This window comes from Haliotis rufescens, unplaced genomic scaffold, assembly GCF_023055435.1.
Source record: "Haliotis rufescens isolate VD_foot unplaced genomic scaffold, xgHalRufe1.0.p SCAF_6, whole genome shotgun sequence".
Lineage (NCBI taxonomy): Eukaryota > Metazoa > Mollusca > Gastropoda > Lepetellida > Haliotidae > Haliotis > Haliotis rufescens.
The window spans coordinates 53,303,899-53,324,345 of NW_025964334.1; the positions used below are offsets into that span (position 1 = coordinate 53,303,899).

The 20,447-nt window shown below is 40.7% G+C and overlaps 2 protein-coding genes across 2 annotated transcripts in view; both read right to left on the reverse strand.

The window, feature by feature from the left end:
* Positions 1 to 15,504, reverse strand: part of LOC124138174 (soluble guanylate cyclase 88E-like) — a 199,678-nt gene extending 184,174 nt beyond the window's left edge. The window contains exon 1 of the mRNA XM_048386081.1: positions 15,346 to 15,504. The gene's annotated coding sequence lies outside the window, so the exon portion shown is untranslated. The remainder of the gene's footprint in view (positions 1 to 15,345) is intronic.
* LOC125374869 (putative proline-rich protein 21) lies at positions 2,698 to 18,582 on the reverse strand. The gene is made up of 3 exons (XM_048386553.1): positions 18,526 to 18,582; positions 15,346 to 16,400; positions 2,698 to 2,746 (listed from the first exon to the last, which is right to left on the reverse strand). The coding sequence occupies exons 1-3, from the start codon at positions 18,580 to 18,582 to the stop codon at positions 2,698 to 2,700; spliced, it is 1,161 nt and encodes a 386-aa protein (XP_048242510.1).
* Between the last annotated feature and the right edge of the window lie 1,865 nt (positions 18,583 to 20,447).

A 20,447-nucleotide genomic window follows, 5' to 3' on the forward strand; every position in this document is an offset into this window, starting at 1 on the left:
TCAATCGAACCGCTGTTTTCTATCAATTTTGAATTTGTTTTAATTCTTTTACAATGTCATATTAAAACATGTCAGTAAGAGAAATTTGTTGCAGGTTGATCACTTGAGGTACATGTGGTTTTATGCATCCCACATTAGGTTTTATACCATGAGACAATTCAACTTTCTCGATTTCATTCTCTAATTGCATTTTAATGTCACTTTGTTTCAAGTTAGAATGAGTGGCATATTCAATGAGTGTATGTGTTGGACAGTGTAAATCTTGTCATCATTATTTTGCCTCAACCCAAAATCTAGATCAGAGTGGGGACCACAGGACAGTTAATAAATTGTAATTCTGGATTTGGTCTTCTAATGGCACAATTACTGTCACATTGCTTCAAACATTTTGAAAGCTACTTTGAATAAGTAACAGTATCTTTGCAGTTACAAAACTTTCTAAATCTTGAAATTTACTTCAGTCGAGAAATTGAGTGTTTCAAGATTCAAAGATTTTAAGATTTAACTTTTAATATTTAAATACCGTATTCACTGTAATAAGCAGCATGCTCCCGTAAGCACCCATTACCCAACCTTTGGACCAAACTGCATGTACTCTTTATAGTGAGTGAGTGAGTATGGTTTTACGCGGCTTTTAGCAATATTCCAGCAATATCACGACGGGGGACACCAGAAATGGGCTTTACACATTGTACCCATGTCGGGAATCGAACCCAGGTCTTCAGCGTGACGAGCGAACTCTTGAACCACTGGGCTACCCGACCGCCCCTGTACTCTTTATAAGTAAGCATGCCCATCACTAGCCATAAATATGATATGACAGCCCTATTTTCTTATTTTTTATTAACAATTTTTTACAGAAAATACAGTTATGTGTAGACGTAATGGGGTAGTGGGATGTATTATACATGTTCATAGTGAGTCTTTAATTGAGTTCAATGTTATCTAAAAGAAACATAAATTCAAATTTGATATGCAAATTCTTTTAAAATTTTATATCAACATTTTTAATATAAAAACTGTAAATCATACAACAAAATATTCTGTCACCTCAGTTTGCAGCACATCTACAGCTCCCTTAGATACAGTTGTAGATATGAATATTCATTTTCATGAACAATTAGTGAACTAACAATTCAGAATTGAAATGTAATCAAAAGGATTTTAAAAATTCAAAGTCTAGACTACAATAAGTTTGACAAGTATATATGTTATATTTCTGTCGGCAAAAATAGATGACTTCATTGACTTGTATTTCTCAACATGATAAGGCAGATTTTATGGAACTTCCTACACTTCCCCACAGATTAATGCATTTCTGTGTTTCAGCAAATCTGAGGTGACTGCCCCGTGGGATCAAATCAATGTGAGGCATTTTTTTATTGGTTGGTTTACAGATTTTTTGCCTCAGTACTTGAAGTTTGTCTGAAAAAAAAAGCACTTTCAATTTTTTTTTTATCATTTGTGTAATGATATGGTCAGTAGGTATTTAAAAAATCAATATCAATAATTCAGTGTCATGATAGCCAAGATTCTGAACAATTATTAAAATATGCTGTTGTGAGTTTAATATCTTGTGTTGGGAAAAGCATGAAATAAATTTGTGATATATTTTGTTGTTAAATGAGTTTTTCAGACACAGCAGTCATAAAAAAAACTCTCAATTGAGAATTATATTTTTTTCTATTTTTCTGATTTTTACGGTCAGCAAATCCATAAACCAATTAATATAAAAAGATCTAAATAAGGTTAATCTGGGTTAAGCCAGGATCACAGTAGCCACAATTACCTTGCGATGTAAACAACACTTGTTCCTTATTCTGGTCTCTGCCAACATCTCCCACATGAAATATCAGTTGTCCTGCAAGTAGTATCACCACTGACATAATACCCTCTACATTCCCCAGACATTCCACAAAATTCAATGTGTCAGTGGATCAGATTACCTCCTTTGGTCATGATTCCCTAACAAATTATGTTTAACTCTTTGGTTAAAGGATGAGATTAACTGACATTTGGCCCACTTAAAGTCACAGATGTAAAAGTTGAGGATGCCTTTGAATAATTGAGATATTTATAGTTTACTTTTGTGTTCAAAGATTTTCATCATGCTTTTTCTATTTTATTTTCAACAGATGTTTCAGGCAAAATTAAAATTAGAAAGATGTTTATTTTCCAGCAAACATATTTTATTTCTATTTAAAAAAATTAAAATGTAATAGCATGTGTGCCATGTTTTTCAAGCAAGTCTCGTTGGTCTTGCGGTTCCACATAGTGTTTGTATATTTGAAGAATAAAGAATAAACCAACAAATGATGCTTTTCAGATTATTTTTTGTTCAGTATTATTTGAAGGTAAACCTACTGCCTTAATTTAGAGGTTTCAAATATAGATTTAATACCTGTAAATTTCATTCAAAACCTGATGTGTCAGTGTGCGGTTTTGAATTTTGAAAACCTTACCTGTTTGTACTTTTCAACCTGCAAAATGGGAAAATCTACACAAAGTGTTCGGTAATAGCGTATGTGATGAGTGATGTGGCTTCAGTTGAGTATAATGTCAAATAGGTCTAAATGTCGAAGTCAGGGTTCACCGACAATCCATTAATCCATGTATGTGTGCTTTCAAACCCACATTACACCTTAATTCTTATTCCACTTGAAAACAGACAATAAAATCATCCAGTGCCGATACCACTTAATGGTACTCCCTGGAGGTAATGCAGTAGCCTTGCTCCAAGGCTGTTCTGAAAGAAAAGTCAATGGAAGTATTGTAATGCTATCCTTAAAATAGGCAAGTCTAGATATGTGGACAGTAAGGACTCCAGTGTCTTATAGGGACAACTTGTCTTATTAATTACATAATCTAGAACTTATGATTTAAATGAATAATTATTGCTTTAGAGACTTGTGCAAGTCTAATAATGGAGCAACTCATGCAATGTGTATATAGTTCCAAGTCCAGTTCACTGTTACGACATTGTAATGTCCAACACTGCAAAACCAAGATTTTTAAAGAGGTTGTCGTGACATCACAGAACATGATAGAGTAGCGCCAAATGTCAAACTGTGTTCTTACTGATTTTTCCAGTAAACTCTACTTGTCGTTGTTTGTTGGGTTTTCATTTCAAAATGTATTGCTACAATTGTTTCAGATATTCACACAACTATTGGTATTTGAAATTGCCTACCATTTAGGTTTGTGAAAGACATGCTTCCGATAAATATTTAGTTCAGCATCAGCAAAATCGTGACCTTATGTAGACTTGTTATTGCTTTCTAGCCAATCAGAATGCAGGATTCTAAACTGGTATGGTAGAATGTGGGATGAAAACCAATGGGGATGCAGGCCACAGATATTTATAACACTTTGGCGAAACCCCTGACAAATCACCATTATCAACGCAAACCCAAAATGTGAACCCATTATCAGCTGATACTGGCATGTATAAGGGACACAACTCTGCAAAGTAATTTGCAGAACCTTACAACAGTTTGAGCCTCCTACCACTGAACTGGTCATCTTACATCATGTCCTGTAATTTTTTTATAGTCAATATATTGATTTGTATCAGCAACGTTTATGAGGATTTAGAGTAGTGGCTTGTTTGTTTCGTTTATTGTTTATTGTTTAAGCCGCACTCATCAATATTCCAGCTACATGACAGCGGTCTGTAAATAATCAAGTCTGGACCAGACAATCCAGTGATTGACATCATGAGCATCGATCCACGCAATTGGGATACAATGACATCCAATCAACTAAGTCAGTGAGCCTGACCACCCGATCCATTTAGTCGCCTCTTACAAGCATAGGTTGCTGGGGACCTGTACTCTTTTACCCAGAATTCCCCCGGGCTAATGGCAGAGACTGGAATATTGCTGAGTGCAGGTTTAACAACAATCAAAAACAGACTGTAACAAGGCTGGGCCATCAATGGCCTATCATATATCTATCTTGGACCAAAGAAACTAAAAATGATCCACATTGTGGCCAACCAATCCCCAAAAACAATGGAAATTCCCTTGTGTCTCTACAGTGATGACACAAAAGACCACACTTCAACATAAGCTGAGGCTGGGACGGGTCCAAATTTACTACCCGGGTACCCAACCCCCTATTACCCGACCTACTCAGCTACCCACTGTCAGCCCCAAGTGTTGGCACAAAATGTCCTATTCAATTCAGAATTGTTTTACAGGAGCCATGGCAAAAACTATTAAGATAAACATATAAAACGATCTGGTCATGCATACACTGAAGTTTAATCTTTACTCAAACATGAAAGTCAGAAGAAATGTGTGCATAGTCAGAAAGAAATGGGAACAGGAGCGACTTGGCGTTTTCTTGTTTAAATATTGCCATTAAACAATATATCACGTGACTAACCACAGTTCCAGGTCATCCTGCGGATACTCGGGTCCGACTGAGGACCCACCCAACCCGACCGGAGTTACAGTACCAGCCCTAATAAGCAGACTACCAATAATTCCCCATTAGTTGACAGAGCTGTTAATAGCTGTCGAACACGAGCAGGATAAATAGGCCTATGGAGACCCATTATTGATTGTGCAGGAATGGTGAAATGGATTCCAATGATGGTCGGAAGGTAACAACTCAAAGTACATGCATCACTTTTACTTTCAATAATTGAAGAACGTCAGGTGCTTGTCAGCAATACCCCCCTGGAGATGCCCTAGGTCACGTGGTGCTGTCATGGTAAACAAGATCACTGATGTCAGAAAGTCTATAAACGTGTTTCTGTTTTTGGAACATTGTCTGCCAATCAGCAGCTGACGTCAAGAGATATTTTTTAAATACACTTTGTCTTTGCGGAAGAACGAAGTGAAAAAAATATTTTTCATTCATCGACCCTGATGACCTGGGGGAATTGGTGGGAATCAGGGATAGAGTGTTTGTGTACGGTGACCATAAAAGTAGGATTGGCTAGGATGAGAAACATGACCTTAAATCAAAATAATGTCCGATGCAATTCCCAATTTTTACTTGCACCATATGTTCCCATGTTTTTTTTCAAGTGAAAAATTGACTTGCCTTTGCATGTGTTTGTGATGGTGCCACCAAGAGGGCAGGATACAGTCACCTTTTTTCGTGAGCACCTGGTATTATCACAATTTAACAGTGATTCATAAACATGTGCTCATGATATAGTCGGAATGGTACAATCGCCCTGAACTGATTCGAATGCTGACTTTGTATTAATGTCAACTGTGGCTGCCTCTAGTGGAGGAGTGCTTGTGCTCCACCGGTCTGCTGCTACCAGGTTTGATTCACAAGATAGGTGAGGTGAGGTGAAATGGGGTGTAACGTCGCTTCCAAGATTAATGCACTTATATAGCGACGTGCATGTGTGTGTGTTAGTCCGGACTGATGCCGATTTATAGTGCTAGCTCACTGATATACCATGCCGCAGTTTAACATGAATACCCCACTCAGACACAGTATACTGACTCTGAGCCGACCAGTCCTTGTTTTAGCCCCTTAATGCTGAGTGCCAGAAAGGGTAACAACAAGTACCATCTTTTAACGTCTTTTGGTATGACGCGGCCGGGGATCGAACCACAGACCTTCCACTCTCCGGGCGGACGCTCTACCACTAGACCCTGTAGACGGTCCTTATCACAAAATAGATTATACAGTAGAAAGACACTGCAATTTCGTCAACATATATGCCCATGAAATTTTTTGTCACGGTCCACTGCACTGTGCAACCGGCAGCTTTAGGCCACACCCCTAAATTTGAATCCAATTATGGGGAATATGATTTCAGCTCTCTCATTTCGACATTTAAACACATTCCACGAAAGTTATGAATCTTTTCTCTCTGGAACTGACTGGGAATGTTTTCACTTTACTTGTGCTTTAAACTCTCTGAGTGGAATATATCCTCCTGAAGGGGTCTCCCACCTGTTATGGAGAAAGGGTTAACAAGGGATTAGCTGAAACAACCAATTCAATTAGAGGATAAACACGCAGCATGAGGTTTTAAACGTTAAATTTAGCACAGTCAAATCTACAGGTAACCTAGCTCTACATTGAAAACATGGTATGGTTATTTCCATTCTACCATGACTAAATAAAACGTGAACTCTTTTGTTTTAGCAAATATACTGAGTGAAGCGGCATGGGTTGAGTCCAGTGTTTTGAGTGGGTTGTTGACCTGAATTACGGACAACAGTCTTTCAACAAATTATGGCGCCCAATATGCTCAAGCAGTTTGTTTACACCGTAGTACTTCACACGAACTTATGACAGGCACTGAAAGCATTTAACACGGCAACTTCGTAAACTGAAATGAGGCCGGCACCCCTAAAGAAAACTAAGCAAGCCTTTCAAAACGCAAAAGATACGACATCACAGTCATGTAACGAAAAGTGCCAAGTAGCAAGTTCTCCGCTGTCCTCAAAACTTTAAATACATTCTCTTTGCAGATTCTGTCGTGTTTTCCGAATTAGGTATATTGCCACACATCCTTGGAATATTGAAGAACCCTTAACTTTGTAGTTGTATCTATAATAATAAATATGCCTACCAACATTGACTGTAAAAGAAGTACTACAGTAAACTACGGTTATATCAAACTTTAAGGGACCACCAATTTTAGTTTTAATCATATACACAGTGTCTATACAGCAAAGAGACGGGATAAAAAAAAGAAGTTTGTTATATCAATCACTTCGCTGAAGTGTGTTTATCATAAATGTAGTATTCTAAAAATATTTGATTCTGCAGTGATGCGGCCGCCAAACCAGCTATTTCAATCAGAGGGGGTTTATTGTTATTTGATATATCTGATTGACCAATCAAAATCAAGTATTTTCCAAATTCATGGTAGAATTTGAGATAAATCACGATTGTTAATATTCAGTTCCTTTTTCAGGCATATCTCAGTAAATGACCGCTTTCCAAATATGTTCATTAAAGCTGTGAGACATAAACAGCAAATGTGCTAAACTGGTCAAATAAAAAAAGAAAAAAAAGAATTAATCAGAAGCAGAATTTATCCTATCTTTTTATCAAGAACCTAGGGGCCAGGGGGTAGCCTAGCGGTAAAAACATTCACTCGTCACGCCAAAGACCCAGGTTCGATTGCCCACATGGGTACAATATGTGAAGCACATTTCTGGTGTCCCCCGCCGTGATATTGCTGGAATATTGCTAAAAGTGCCGTAAAACGAAACTCACTCACTATAAAGAACTACCTCCAAGTCCACCTTGATATTGATATTCTATTTTCTGATTGGGCCTCTTGCATACTGGGCATTATGACAATTCATGAAACAAGAAATTAAATCTTGTTCATTGATGAATCCTTTCTGAAAACAAAGATTCTCTTCAGCTGTGGAAATGTCAAATCAGTTATGGCTATATGGAAATGGTTACACAAACATTATTCTCAATATTCCTATTATCCGTCATACTGTCATGTAAACATTTGTGTTATGCCATGATACTGCAACTGGGAGCATTGTATTGGTGTGTTGTTGGACTGAACCATCTCACGGATGCAACAACAGCTTCCTGTCTCAGGAATGTTGAAACCTCGTGGGGAAAACAGATGTAATGATGATGAGTGAGTGAGTGAGTTGGGTTTAACATTATTCCGGTTATATCACGGTGTGTCAGGTTAATGTGGGAGGAAAGCCCGAAGTGATGCAGGTCTCAGACGTTTACCAATTTGGTGAAACCCACGAGCACGGGTATGGTGCTGACAAACCTAGAAACATAATCGGGGCGAACCGGGATTCGAACCCACAATCATAGGTTTCTAGGACGCAACTCTGCACATCGAATCGCGGCGCCTTAGACGACTGCCGCCCGTGCCCCTTGACTGTAAAAGAAGTACTACAGTAAAATACGGTTATATCGAACTTAAAGGGACCACCAATTAAAATTGGACGGGATAAAAAAAAAAGTTTGTTATATCCGTCCCTTCGCTGTAAGTGTGTTTGTTATAAACGTAGTATTCTTTAAATATTTGATTCTGCAGTGATGCGGCCGCCAAACCAGCTATTTCAATCAGAGGGGGTTTATTGTTATTTGATATATCTGATTGACCAATCAAAATCAAGTATTTTCCAAATTCATGGTAGAATTTGAGATAAATCACGATTGTTAATATTCAGTTCCTTTTTCAGGCATATCTCAGAAAATGACTATTTTCCAAATATGTTCATTAAAGCTGTGAGACATAAACAGCAAATGTGCTAAACTGGTCAAATAAAAAAAGAAAAAAAAGAATTAATCAGAAGCAGAATTTATCCTATCTTTTTATCAAGAACTAGGGGCCAGGGGGTAGCCTAGCGGTAAAAACATTCACTCGTCACGCCAAAGACCCAGGTTCGATTGCCCACATGGGTACAATATGTGAAGCACATTTCTGGTGTCCCCCGCCGTGATATTGCTGGAATATTGCTAAAAGTGCCGTAAAACGAAACACACTCACTATAAAGAACTACCTCCAAGTCCACCTTGATATTGATATTCTATTTTCTGATTGGGCCTCTTGCATACTGGGCATTATGACAATTCATAAAACAAGAAATTAAATCTTGTTCCAAGATGAATCGTTTCTATAAACAAAGATTCTCTTCAGCTGTGGAAATGTCAAATCAGTTATGCGTGTTGGCTACATAGAAATGGTTACACAAACATTATTCTCAGTGTTCCTATTATCCGTCATACTGTCATGTAAACATTTGTGTTATGCCATGATACTGCAACTGGGAGCATTGTATTGGTGTGTTATTGGACTGAACCATCTCACGGATGCAACAACAGCTTCCTGTCTCAGGAATGTTGAAACCTCGTGGGGAAAACAGATGTAATGATGATGAGTGAGTGAGTGAGTTGGGTTTAACATTATTCCGGTTATATCACGGTGTGTCAGCTTAATGTGGGAGGAAAGCCCGAAGTGATGCAGGTCTCAGACGTTTACCACTTCGGTGAAACCCACGAGCACGGGTATGGTGCTGACAAACCTAGAAACATAACTGGGGCGAACCGGGATTCGAACCCACAATCATAGGTTTCTGGTGTGGCCAAGGGACGCAACTCTGCACATCGAATTGCAGCGCCTTAGACGACTGGGCCACCCGTGCCCCCGTAATGATGATGATGATGATGATGATGATGGTGATGATGATGATGATGATGATAACAATAATAATTGTCAGTGGATGCCCAACTTTGGCAGAGACACAGTATCTTAAGCGACACGATGGAGTGGCTCGATCATTTTATTACCTTCTTCATCATGCTTGTGGTTTTGACACAGAGGTCCATCCATGGTACGACCCAGAATATGTAGAGGGTGTCATGGAAAATGATAAATACAAAATTCTTTGGAATAGGCCCGTTTATAGCCTCAGATATATTCCAGGCCACAAACCTGATCTTGTCCGTTAGGATAAATTCAATGAAATCATTAATATCATGGAATTTTCTGTCCCTTTTGACACTAATGTGATTGACAAGATTGAGGAAAAACATGGCAAATATGCGGACCTCGCTTTCAAAATGTCACGCTTGCATCCCAAGTACCAAGTTGTCCAACTCCCCATTGTTCTCGGTGCCTTAGGTTTGGTACCTCCCAATCTGTTGACTGACATTTGGAGAGTACCCGGGTTTGCTTCCAGGAATACAGCCCTTCTGACAATCTGGGCAATGCAGAAGGCTGCAGTGTTGGGAGTCTTCACATTCTCAGAAAATTTCTGGGTGGGTTTGACTAGGCAGCGCTTTCTGGGAGAAGTCCCATTCGCTGTCTGGGCTGCGTGTAGAGGGGGCAAGGGCCCTGAGCTGATGATGAGCCTAACCAGCCTGACTGCTGTGCCAGGATCACCCAAACCCTCTTTGCTGCATTTTTTATTTTAATCTGTAAATAATAATAATTATAATAATATGTGCGTTTCTATAATGCGCCAATTCAACCCCCTAAAGCATGTTCTCAGATCTACATTACTACCCCAGTCAAGGGATCAGTGTGCACTCAAATTTCATTCTCAGCTCCCTTGGGAGTATAGAACCCAAGCAGCCCGTGAGGCACAAGAAGTTTAACAGTCACATTACCATCTCATTCCCCTGGAAACAAAGTCACGTGTCAAAGGAAACACTGCATGTGCTTCATGTGCTTATGTGCTTCAGTGCTTATCACTTATCGACATCCCAAAAAACGTCGAAAGAACATCATGAAATATTCTACACAATATTCCCCTTGCAACTACTCCTGAGATTAATTTACAGGTGTAACCACAGAACGGACTTTCAAGATTAATCATTTAACAGGATCACAGACATCTGTATTTTCGAAATTGCACGCATCTTACAAAATCAATAGTATTCACACAAAAATATTTCGGACCTCATCCATTTTTACTTTGAAAAGATGAACTGTGACATTCAACACTGTTAGGCAAATGTGTTCAATACCCTCAGGGACATTGGTAACGGGATCTTCAAAGAAGAAAACACAAAAAACAGTTGCCATGTAAATGAGGGCATGCAAGTGGTTCCGATGGTGTATTTAGCAGACTTTTCAAACAGCTTCGATGTCAAATGTCCTGAACAAACCTGCAAAATGATGAACTGCACACAAAGACTCTTTAGGCCATGTCAAACCTGATGTTTTTGTAACAGGTTTTTTACTACTACTGCTGCTGGTGACGATGATGATGGTGATGGTGATGATGATGATGATGATGATGGTGGTGTGAAGGTGATGGTGATGGTGATGGTGATGGTGATGATGATGATGGCGATGGCGATGGCGACGACGACGACGATGACGACGACGGTGACGATGATGATGGTGATCGTGGTGATGGTGATGGTGATGATGGCGATGGCGATGACGATGACGATGACGATGACGACAACGACGACGGTGATGATGATGATGACGACAATGATGACGATGATGATGACGATGATGATGATGATGTGTGTGTACTTGATTTTCATACTCAGCTCCCTGGGGAGTATACAACCCAAGCTGCCTCCGAGACACTGCAAGGTCATCATTCATCCTGCTGGGTACCCATTCACTTCTGGGTGAAAAGAGGCCCATTTTAAACCAAGTCACTTGCATGAGGAGTCATCACATGTATGTGCCAAATGGAATCTGTTTCGGCAGATAATCAAGACTGGCTATTCTCTTACATTGATATTTTATATTTAAATACTTCAGGGGCATGATCGACACCCAAGAAACTCTCAGGACCCAAGCTGCCGAACATGGTCACACATCCAACCACTCTCCGTGACCAAACATTGCTTAACTTATCCTATATATGATCCTTGATTCATGTAAATCCATCCCATTATACCAAATGCTCAGGTAATAATCCACACATTCCACAAGTCAGCTTTTATAACAGTGTGTGCCTTGTGTCATACCACATACTGATCATGTGTGATCATAAACTTACAACTTTGTTAATCAGTGTTCCATCTAGGGTTGGGACGAGTCAAATTTACTACCCTGGTATGAGACAACCTATTACCCGGCCCTAACCAGCCCGACACAGCCCGACACAGCCCGACACAGCCCGACACAGCCCGACACAGCCTGACACAGCCTGACACAGCCCGACACAGCCTGACACAGCCCGACACAGGTAACCGCTATCGGTCTCAAGAGCTTTGTACAATAATGTCCAAGTGGGAATTGTTACTATGAGCGACCTGATCATCCATGCTGGAGTTGACTGAAGCTTTATCTTTACTCAATCATATAAAAGTCAAAAAGGATGCGCACATAGTCAGAAAGAAATGCAAACATTAGCGACTTGTAGTATAACCATGTTATATTGTTATTGTGATTAAACAATATCACATGACTAACTACGGGTCGGGTAGTTCTGTGGCTACCCGGGTCCTTCTCAGGACCCACCGACCCGAGTCAGCCCTGGTTCAATCTACACGTACCTTGAACATGTTGTGTCAATATAAGTGGTATGTACAGCGCGGTATGGCCACTCCACCACAGTCACTCCCAACGGTCAAGAGGACCTCGAACTACAACTTATTGCCGCTAATACGTAAGTGAAGTCGATTAAATCTCAAGCTAACACCAGTAAGTTTAATATGTCAAGCCAACCTCTTCATGATGTGATGGCTGTTAATATGCACAATTACATAGCAAACACACATTCTTAGGTTAATCACAAGGCTTCACATTCAAATTGCTACCTATTCAAGTGCCAAATATGGATTGATGCTCAGTCATCCTGTCACAAATTGCTTCATGGTGCGAGCATCACATTGATCTTATATGTTTTGGTTTATTTTATCATCTGTCATCTGCTGCAGCTCTCTCATCACGTTGGTGAAACGTTATCCCTTTGGGGTATTTGCATGTACTGACACAACTATTCATTGTGGATTATTTTATTCAAGCTGTAAAGAAAAATTCCCCTGTCGTCATAACTGTTGTAATTAGAGTTGAGTATCGCCTGGTATCTTGCGATACATTTTGTATCATGATACAGACTGATGATACTTTGTTTGTTTGTTGTTTAATGATGCACTCAGCTATATTCCAGCTATATGACGACCGTCTGTAAATAATCAAATCTGGACCATACAGTCCAATGATTAACATCATGAGCATCGATCCACGCAATCCAAGTCAGCGAGCCTGACCACCCGATCCCGTTAGTCACCTCTTACGACAAGCATAGTCGCCTTTTACGGCAAGCATGGGTTGCTGAAGACCTATTCTACCCTGGACCTTCACGGGTTGACAGACGACACTACTGGTATTTCGGTGATTTTATCATTTCTTGCTTTTTGATGTGGTGTATCGTGATACCAGTAGTATCGCACATCAAATAGCAAGAAATGATAAAATCACTGAAATACAGCTCTATAAGGTCTTCCTCAAACACTTAAACAAAGAAAACCACAAGAACAAAACAGTTTTAAATGAAGGGATGGTTATTAAATGTAACAGTTAGCACATCCTCAGTAACACGTCCTTGTGTTCTGCATGGTTACAGGTGGCGCTATGACACTTTTGCCATTAGGGGAGGTAACTCTATTAGTTTCTGTTCTATTTATGGAGTATCCCGATCTCACAAACTGACGATTCAAGTATCATCTGTACCTAAGTATTGATGATATCACAGGTATCAGTAAATCGTTACAGACGTAGTTGTAATATTGGGTATTACAATGATTATGTTAAGACTGTCAAAATGTAATGGGAGTGAGTGAGTGAGTTAGTCGGGTTTAATGCCGCTTTTAACAGTATTCCAGTTATATCGCAGCGTGTCAGCTTAATGTGAGAGGAAAGCAGATGTGATGCAGGTCTCAGACGTTTACCACTTCGGTGAAATCCACGAGCACGGGTATGGTGCTGACAAACCTAGAAACATGATCGGGGCGAACCGGGATTCGAACCATGATCATAGGTTTCTGGCGTGCCCAAGGGACGCAACTCTGCACAGCGAATCCCAGCATCTTAGACGACTGGGCCACCCGTGCCCCCCTTTTCATGACAGCATTCCATCAGTGTAACGTAGGCATACACAACACGTTCTTCAACTGTTCATATTGTCAACATACTCCGACCGATTGCACTCGTCAGCATATTATCATGTTTGACACCCTTCAATAATGACGGTGAGTATAATACGTGGAGCATGAGAAGATCAGTGTACACACAAAACGTGATGTCACAGACATAATGAGGTTTGATGTTTCTAAACACATCTCACTGTCAGAAAGAAATTGAAAACAAAGGTGTAGATATAGAGTATCCACCCTCGTGTCTTTTGATATCAAATACATCAACACAAGTTGATAAAAGTGAAAAACTCCAAGGCTTGCCGAGGAGTTTTCAACTTTTATCAACAAGCTCGAGTGTTGATATATTTGATGTCAAAAGACACAAGGATGAGATTTTATTATCATCCAACATTATTCTTCCAAGTTTTTCAGTTTGTAATAAGCAGTGTCTTAAAGCCCCATCTGCGGTAGTAACTACCGCACTCTAGTGGGCGGAGCTTATACAAGTGATCTGACAGGTCAATATGACGGCATGATAACACATACATTTCATTGGTTAATGCGTAAACGGGTGACGTCATGTAAACACCCACCCACGTGGGCCGTTTGACAACAAGGACGTAAGTATTAATGGTAAGTTGATACGAAGTTTGACGGTCAATGGTGATCTCGTTCCCGTATGGTTTTCAAAAAACGTCTTCTGACACTCGGTTGTGTTTACATTGTCAGTCATTGTTCGAAACTGAAACACCGCCACCTTGCGGGCTATTTATAGTCAGGGTTGGGCTTTAAGTGTAAAAAGTACTGCTAACAGCTTCAGTGGCTGCCATTAGTGATGTCATTTGATTGTGACGTCATGGTAACCAATGATGTCACAATGGTCTGCAAAGCATTTTGATGCAATTTCAATGTAGATATCACTTGATCTTACCCAAGCCATATCTCCTGTGGGAGCCAGTTTTTGATGAGAAAAAACAATTCTTTGTCAGATCATGTTAAAAGCATTAAGACATTCATGTATACTCATTGCCAAAAGAAACTGGAACCACAGGAACATATAGAGAAGTATGTACATTAAGAAGAGATGTTTCCAAAGTGTACCCCTTAATGACAAAACTAACAATCAGTCAAGTGTTACCACAGTGTCTTTATTCTTATCACAATATGCTGCACGTGATTTCCAAACTGCACGAGACAAATGGTGCATCTCAAGTCATGGATCTATGATGTCACATGTGATGCGTTCACGAGCATCAGTTCACACAAAATACCAGTATGTTCATTTGGGCATCGAACCAATCTAATATCTCTTGAATATGAGTAAGTCTTCATACATTAACCAGCAGATATGGTAGATGCATTTCTTTTGTCGGTGAGTATTAAAGATCATGTGGAAGCCATTTTAAAAGTAGACATGCACCTTTAAGAGTAAAAATGTGCATGAATTACACAATCCAAGAACATTAACAGTGGAAGTGTATTTCTTCCTACTCTCTATGACAGAAAGTTTATCCAGAGTACAATCTGGGTGAGGTGGGTTTCAGTGGCTGCTGATACAAACGGTCCTGGATGTCATCCAAATGGTTCCTAAGATGTAACTTTGTTTATCTGACATCGAAGCATCAGTTCTAATGGTGGATAAATGCATCCTTGTTGTCATGAAAAAGCAGGCAGCAGGATTTGATGTGTACCAAACCGCATCAGTGATGGACCTGCCAGTTTCAGCTGGATTGTAAATTAGCTGAAAGTTAAGGATCCTGTGACACAAGATTAAAGACTGTGTAGGGGAGTTGTGTGGATGGAAGAATCACTTACCTGTTGCTGTCACAGTACCGGACATTCTGCAGTGGGTGTGACACATGATTACAGACTGTGTAGGGGAGACTGTGTAGGGGAGTCTGTGTAGGGGAGACTGTGTAGGGGAGACTGTAGGGGAGTCTGTGTAGGGGAGACTGTGTAGGGGAGACTGTGTAGGGGAGACTGTGTAGGGGAGACTGTAGGGGAGTCTGTGTAGGGGAGACTGTGTAGGGGAATCTGTGTAGGGGAGACTGTGTAGGGGAGTCTGTGTAGGGGAGACTGTGTAGGGGAGACTGTGTAGGGGAGACTGTGTAGGGGAGACTGTGTAGGGGAGACTGTAGGGGAGTCTGTGTAGGGGAGACTGTGTAGGGGAGACTGTAGGGGAGTCTGTGTAGGGGAGACTGTGTAGGGGAGACTGTGTAGGGGAGACTGTGTAGGGGAGACTGTGTAGGGGAGTCTGTGTAGGGGAGTCTGTGTAGGGGAGACTGTGTAGGGGAGACTGTGTATGGGAGACTGTGTAGGGGAGTCTGTGTAGGGGAGTCTGTGTAGGGGAGACTGTGTAGGGGAGACTGTGTAGGGGAGTCTGTGTAGGGGAGACTGTGTAGGGGAGACTGTGTAGGGGAGTCTGTGTAGGGGAGACTGTGTAGGGGAGACTGTGTAGGGGAGTCTGTGTAGGGGAGACTGTGTAGGGGAGACTGTGTAGGGGAGTCTGTGTAGGGGAGACTGTGTAGGGGAGACTGTGTAGGGGAGTCTGTGTAGGGGAGACTGTGTAGGGGAGACTGTGTAGGGGAGTCTGTGTAGGGGAGACTGTGTAGGGGAGACTGTGTAGGGGAGACTGTGTAGGGGAGACTGTGTAGGGGAGTCTGTGTAGGGGAGACTGTGTAGGGGAGTCTGTGTAGGGGAGACTGTGTAGGGGAGTCTGTGTAGGGGAGACTGTGTAGGGGAGACTGTGTAGGGGAGACTGTGTAGGGGAGACTGTGTAGGGGAGTCTGTGTAGGGGAGACTGTGTAGGGGAGTCTGTGTAGGGGAGACTGTGTAGGGGAGACTGTGTAGGGGAGACTGTGTAGGGGAGACTGTGTAGGGGAGTTGTGTGGATGGAACAATCACTTACCTGCTGCTGTCACAGTACCGGACATTCTTCAGTGGGTGTCTGGAAAATAAAGACACTTGTAGAAGGAATTCAGAGAATGTTTAGTTTGTGAGTGTGTGGGTGAGTTTATTGATGCTTTGAACACTTCTACAGTTACATTGAGGTATGTCTACAGTTCGGTATGTCTACAGTTTGGTATGTTGACAGTGTGGTATGTTTACAGTTTTCTCATAGTATGTCTACAGTTTTATCGTGGAATGTCTACAGTTTTATCATGGAATGTCTACAGTTTTATGATGAATATCTACAGTTTTATGATGAATGTCTACAGTTTTATCGTGGAATGTCTACAGTTTTATCATGGAACCTCTACAGATTTATCATGAATGTCTACAGTTGTATCAGAGTATGTCTACAGTTTTATCATGGAATGTCTACAGTTTTATCATGGAATGTTTACAGTTTGGTATGTCTACAGTTTTATCATGGAATGTCTACAGTTTTATTATGGTATGTTTACAGTTTGGTATGTCTACAGTTTTATCATGGAATGTCTACAGTTTTATCATGGAATGTCTACAGTGTTATCATGGTATGTCTACAGTTTTATCATGGAATGTCTACAGTTTTATCATGGAATGTCTACAGTTTTATCATGGTATGTCTACAGTTTTATCATGGAATGTCTACAGTTTTATCATGGAATGTCTACAGTTTTATCATGGTATGTTTACAGTTTGGTATGTCTACAGTTTTATCATGGTATGTCTACAGTTTTGTCATGGAATGTCTACAGTTTTTATCAAGGAATGTCTACAGTGTTATCATAGTATATATGATTTTTATATGAAGGTCATGTAATTGAAATAATCATGAAATCTTACAGTCCATACACTACACCACTCTAACTTTACAGGGCGGGCACCCTTACATCCTGTAAGGACCCTTGATATTAATTCTTGGGTCTCATGACAAGAATGGTGTAATGGGGACTATCCTGGCTCGAATCTCTGTGGAATCTTAAAAATGTGCGACTGAGATTAGAAACAAAGCGTTTAAATCCTCTTGGGGTAAAAACCTTCACAGGTTTCTGCATGGCTAAGTGACTTACTTTGAGGAGTTGAAATTGATAATAATTCATCCACGTGCATGCACAAAGCAAAGATGGTGAAGAGATATGGTGCAGTGTCTGAAATAACCATAATACTGCTTTGTTGTGTTGGCAAAGGAGAAATTCATTGCATAACTTGTCTCTGATCATAAGTTCATGACCTGTTTTGATTCAGAAACCACCTGATTCCTTTTTTAGCATTCCCTTGAAGGAACCATGGAACACTATCATCCTCTCTGTTCTAGAACACTCACCATGGACAGCAATGCAGGTTAGTGAGTGAGTGAGTTAGGTTTAACATCGCTTTTAACATTATTCCAGTTATATCACGGGGTGTCAGCTTAATGTGTGAGGAAAGCCCGAAGTGATGCAGGTCTCAGACGTTTACCTCTTCGGTGAAACCCACGAGCACGGGTATGGTGCTGACAAACCTAGAAACATAATCGGGGCGAACCGGGATTCGAACCCACAATCATAGGTTTCTGGCGTGCCCAAGGGACGCAACTCTGCACAGCGAATCGCGGCGCCTTAGACGACTGGGCCACCCGTGCCCCCGCAAAACAATAGTCACTATGAAACACTTGATCATTTGCTATGGAAATCGAAATAAAAGGCATGGGTGGCCTGGTTGTCTAAGACACTGTGCGGAGTTGCATCCCTTGGGCACACCAGAAACCTATGATCAGCTCAAATTCCAGTTCTACCCCGATGTCTAGGTTTGTCAGCACCATTCCCGTGTGTAAGCTGACACGGTTGATATAACGATGAGTGACTTTTAACACTCCAGGCAGCACAGGTCCCCCTAAAACTGTAAAAAATCAATGTCCAGGCCAGGCAAATCAGTGACAGAAAACATGAGAAACTACCGAGGTATCCAAGTCATCAGGGCAGAGAGATGAGTGAGAGTTTGTAGCAGTATTTTATCACGGATTTGAACCCCTGCATGCAGATCCTGGCACATCCAAGGGATGCAACTCTACAGAGAAGATAGCTGCACCTCAGGACACTGGGCCACCCATGCCCCATGATGGATGATGGACAACTGCACATCCATCATCGCTTAGTTAGTAACTAAGAATCAATACAGGAAATCTACGCCAGGGAGACAATTCATCGTGCGTGGCACATAACCGGCTTCAAGTGCTGCATCATCTGCCGTGTAGTCTCGTCACTGACATTTTTCTAACTTCTTTTCAAAACATGGCTCACCGACTTTTTGTTCAAATCAAAGTGCAAAAAACATTTTTTAACGTGATCGTTGAACTATTGTTGAAAGAAAAACAATGCTTAGTTCCCATTCTACTTTGATTTTCTTTGATGAAAGGTAGAAAAAGAGATTGTTCTTAGTTTGTCAATCTCACACACCACTACCATCGCACGCAACAATATAATCACACACCACAATATAGTTTGTCTTGTAAATGGTTTTAATGTGGGAGGAGAGCCTGCAACACGGATGTTGCTTTAAACAATAAAAACCTGACGAATCAAGCAGGAATAATGTTGTGCATCTATGCATTCTACAAGTTTAAGGAACAACAACTTTATTTGGACTCTCATGTTTGATATAAAACTTCAGTATTTCAGTCATCCGGGGTAGAATAGGTCTTCAGCAACCCATGTTTGCCTTAAAAGGCGACTAATGGGATCGGGTGGTCAGGCTCACTGACTTGGTTGATGTGTGAATTGTATCCCAATTGTGTGGATAGATGCTCATGATGTTAATCACTGGATTGTATTTCAGTTGTCAAAGTCCAAGGGTAAAACATAAAAAGTCAGCTTGACCTGTTATGATACTAAATGAAATGATAAACAAGTATTTGTCACAGAGTGACGAAATATCCCCCGCCTGTACACCATACTACCAAATATGAAGACAATCCAGCGATTAGTTCTTGAGATATTGTGGCAACACCGTTTTCCAACTCCAAAAACAGATTTGCCTGCTGTGACCTTGAAAATGGGGTCAAGGTCACCAAATCTGACAGGTGTATGCGGTGTCTGTATATACACTATAGTTCCAAATATGAAGACAATCCAGCGATTAGTTCTTGAGATATCGCGGCAACACCGTTTTCTAACTCCAAAAGCAGATTTGCCTGATGTGACCTTGACAATGGGGTCAAGGTCACCAAAACCGACTGGTGTCTGCGGTGTCTGTATATACACCATAGTTCCAAATATGAAGACAATCCAGTGTTTACTTCTTGAGATATCGCAGCAACACCGTTTTCCAACTCCAAAAGCAGATTTGCCTGCTGTGACCTTTAAAATGGGATCAAGGTCACCAAAACCGACTGGTGTCTGCGGAGTCTGTATATACACCATAGTTCCAAATATGAAGACAATCCAGTGTTTAGTTCTTGAGATATCGCGGCAACAAACAGGTGGGACGTACGGACGGACGGACGGACGTACGGACGGACGTACGGACGGTCGTGAATACTATAATAATCATGGCATATTCTGATTGATCACTACCCCAAACTATTCAATAACACACAAGAAAGCGAACACAAACAGTGTTCACAACCATAGATGAATATCCTGTCTGGGAGGATGTCTCGCTAGGGTGTTCTTATCCATCAGGTTAATTGCCCAGATGGACTATAACAACGCCTTCGACCCAAACCAAGCAGGTTTTCGTGTCGATCACCAAACTCCAGATCATATTTTCATTTTAAGAACTCAAATTCATCAATTTAAATCCTCAAAGAAGAAATTGTATTCTTACACAAAGTCTTCATTGCAATTTGTTCCAACAAAACATTACTGGCAAATTTTTCAAGATTATAAGCAAACATGTACACATATCACTCATATCTCGCGCAAATCGTCACTTCTTAAATTTAAACATTGTTTATGTCATGGAAACTTTTACAGTTAAAACTACCAATCGAAGTGCCTGGTGCCTACACC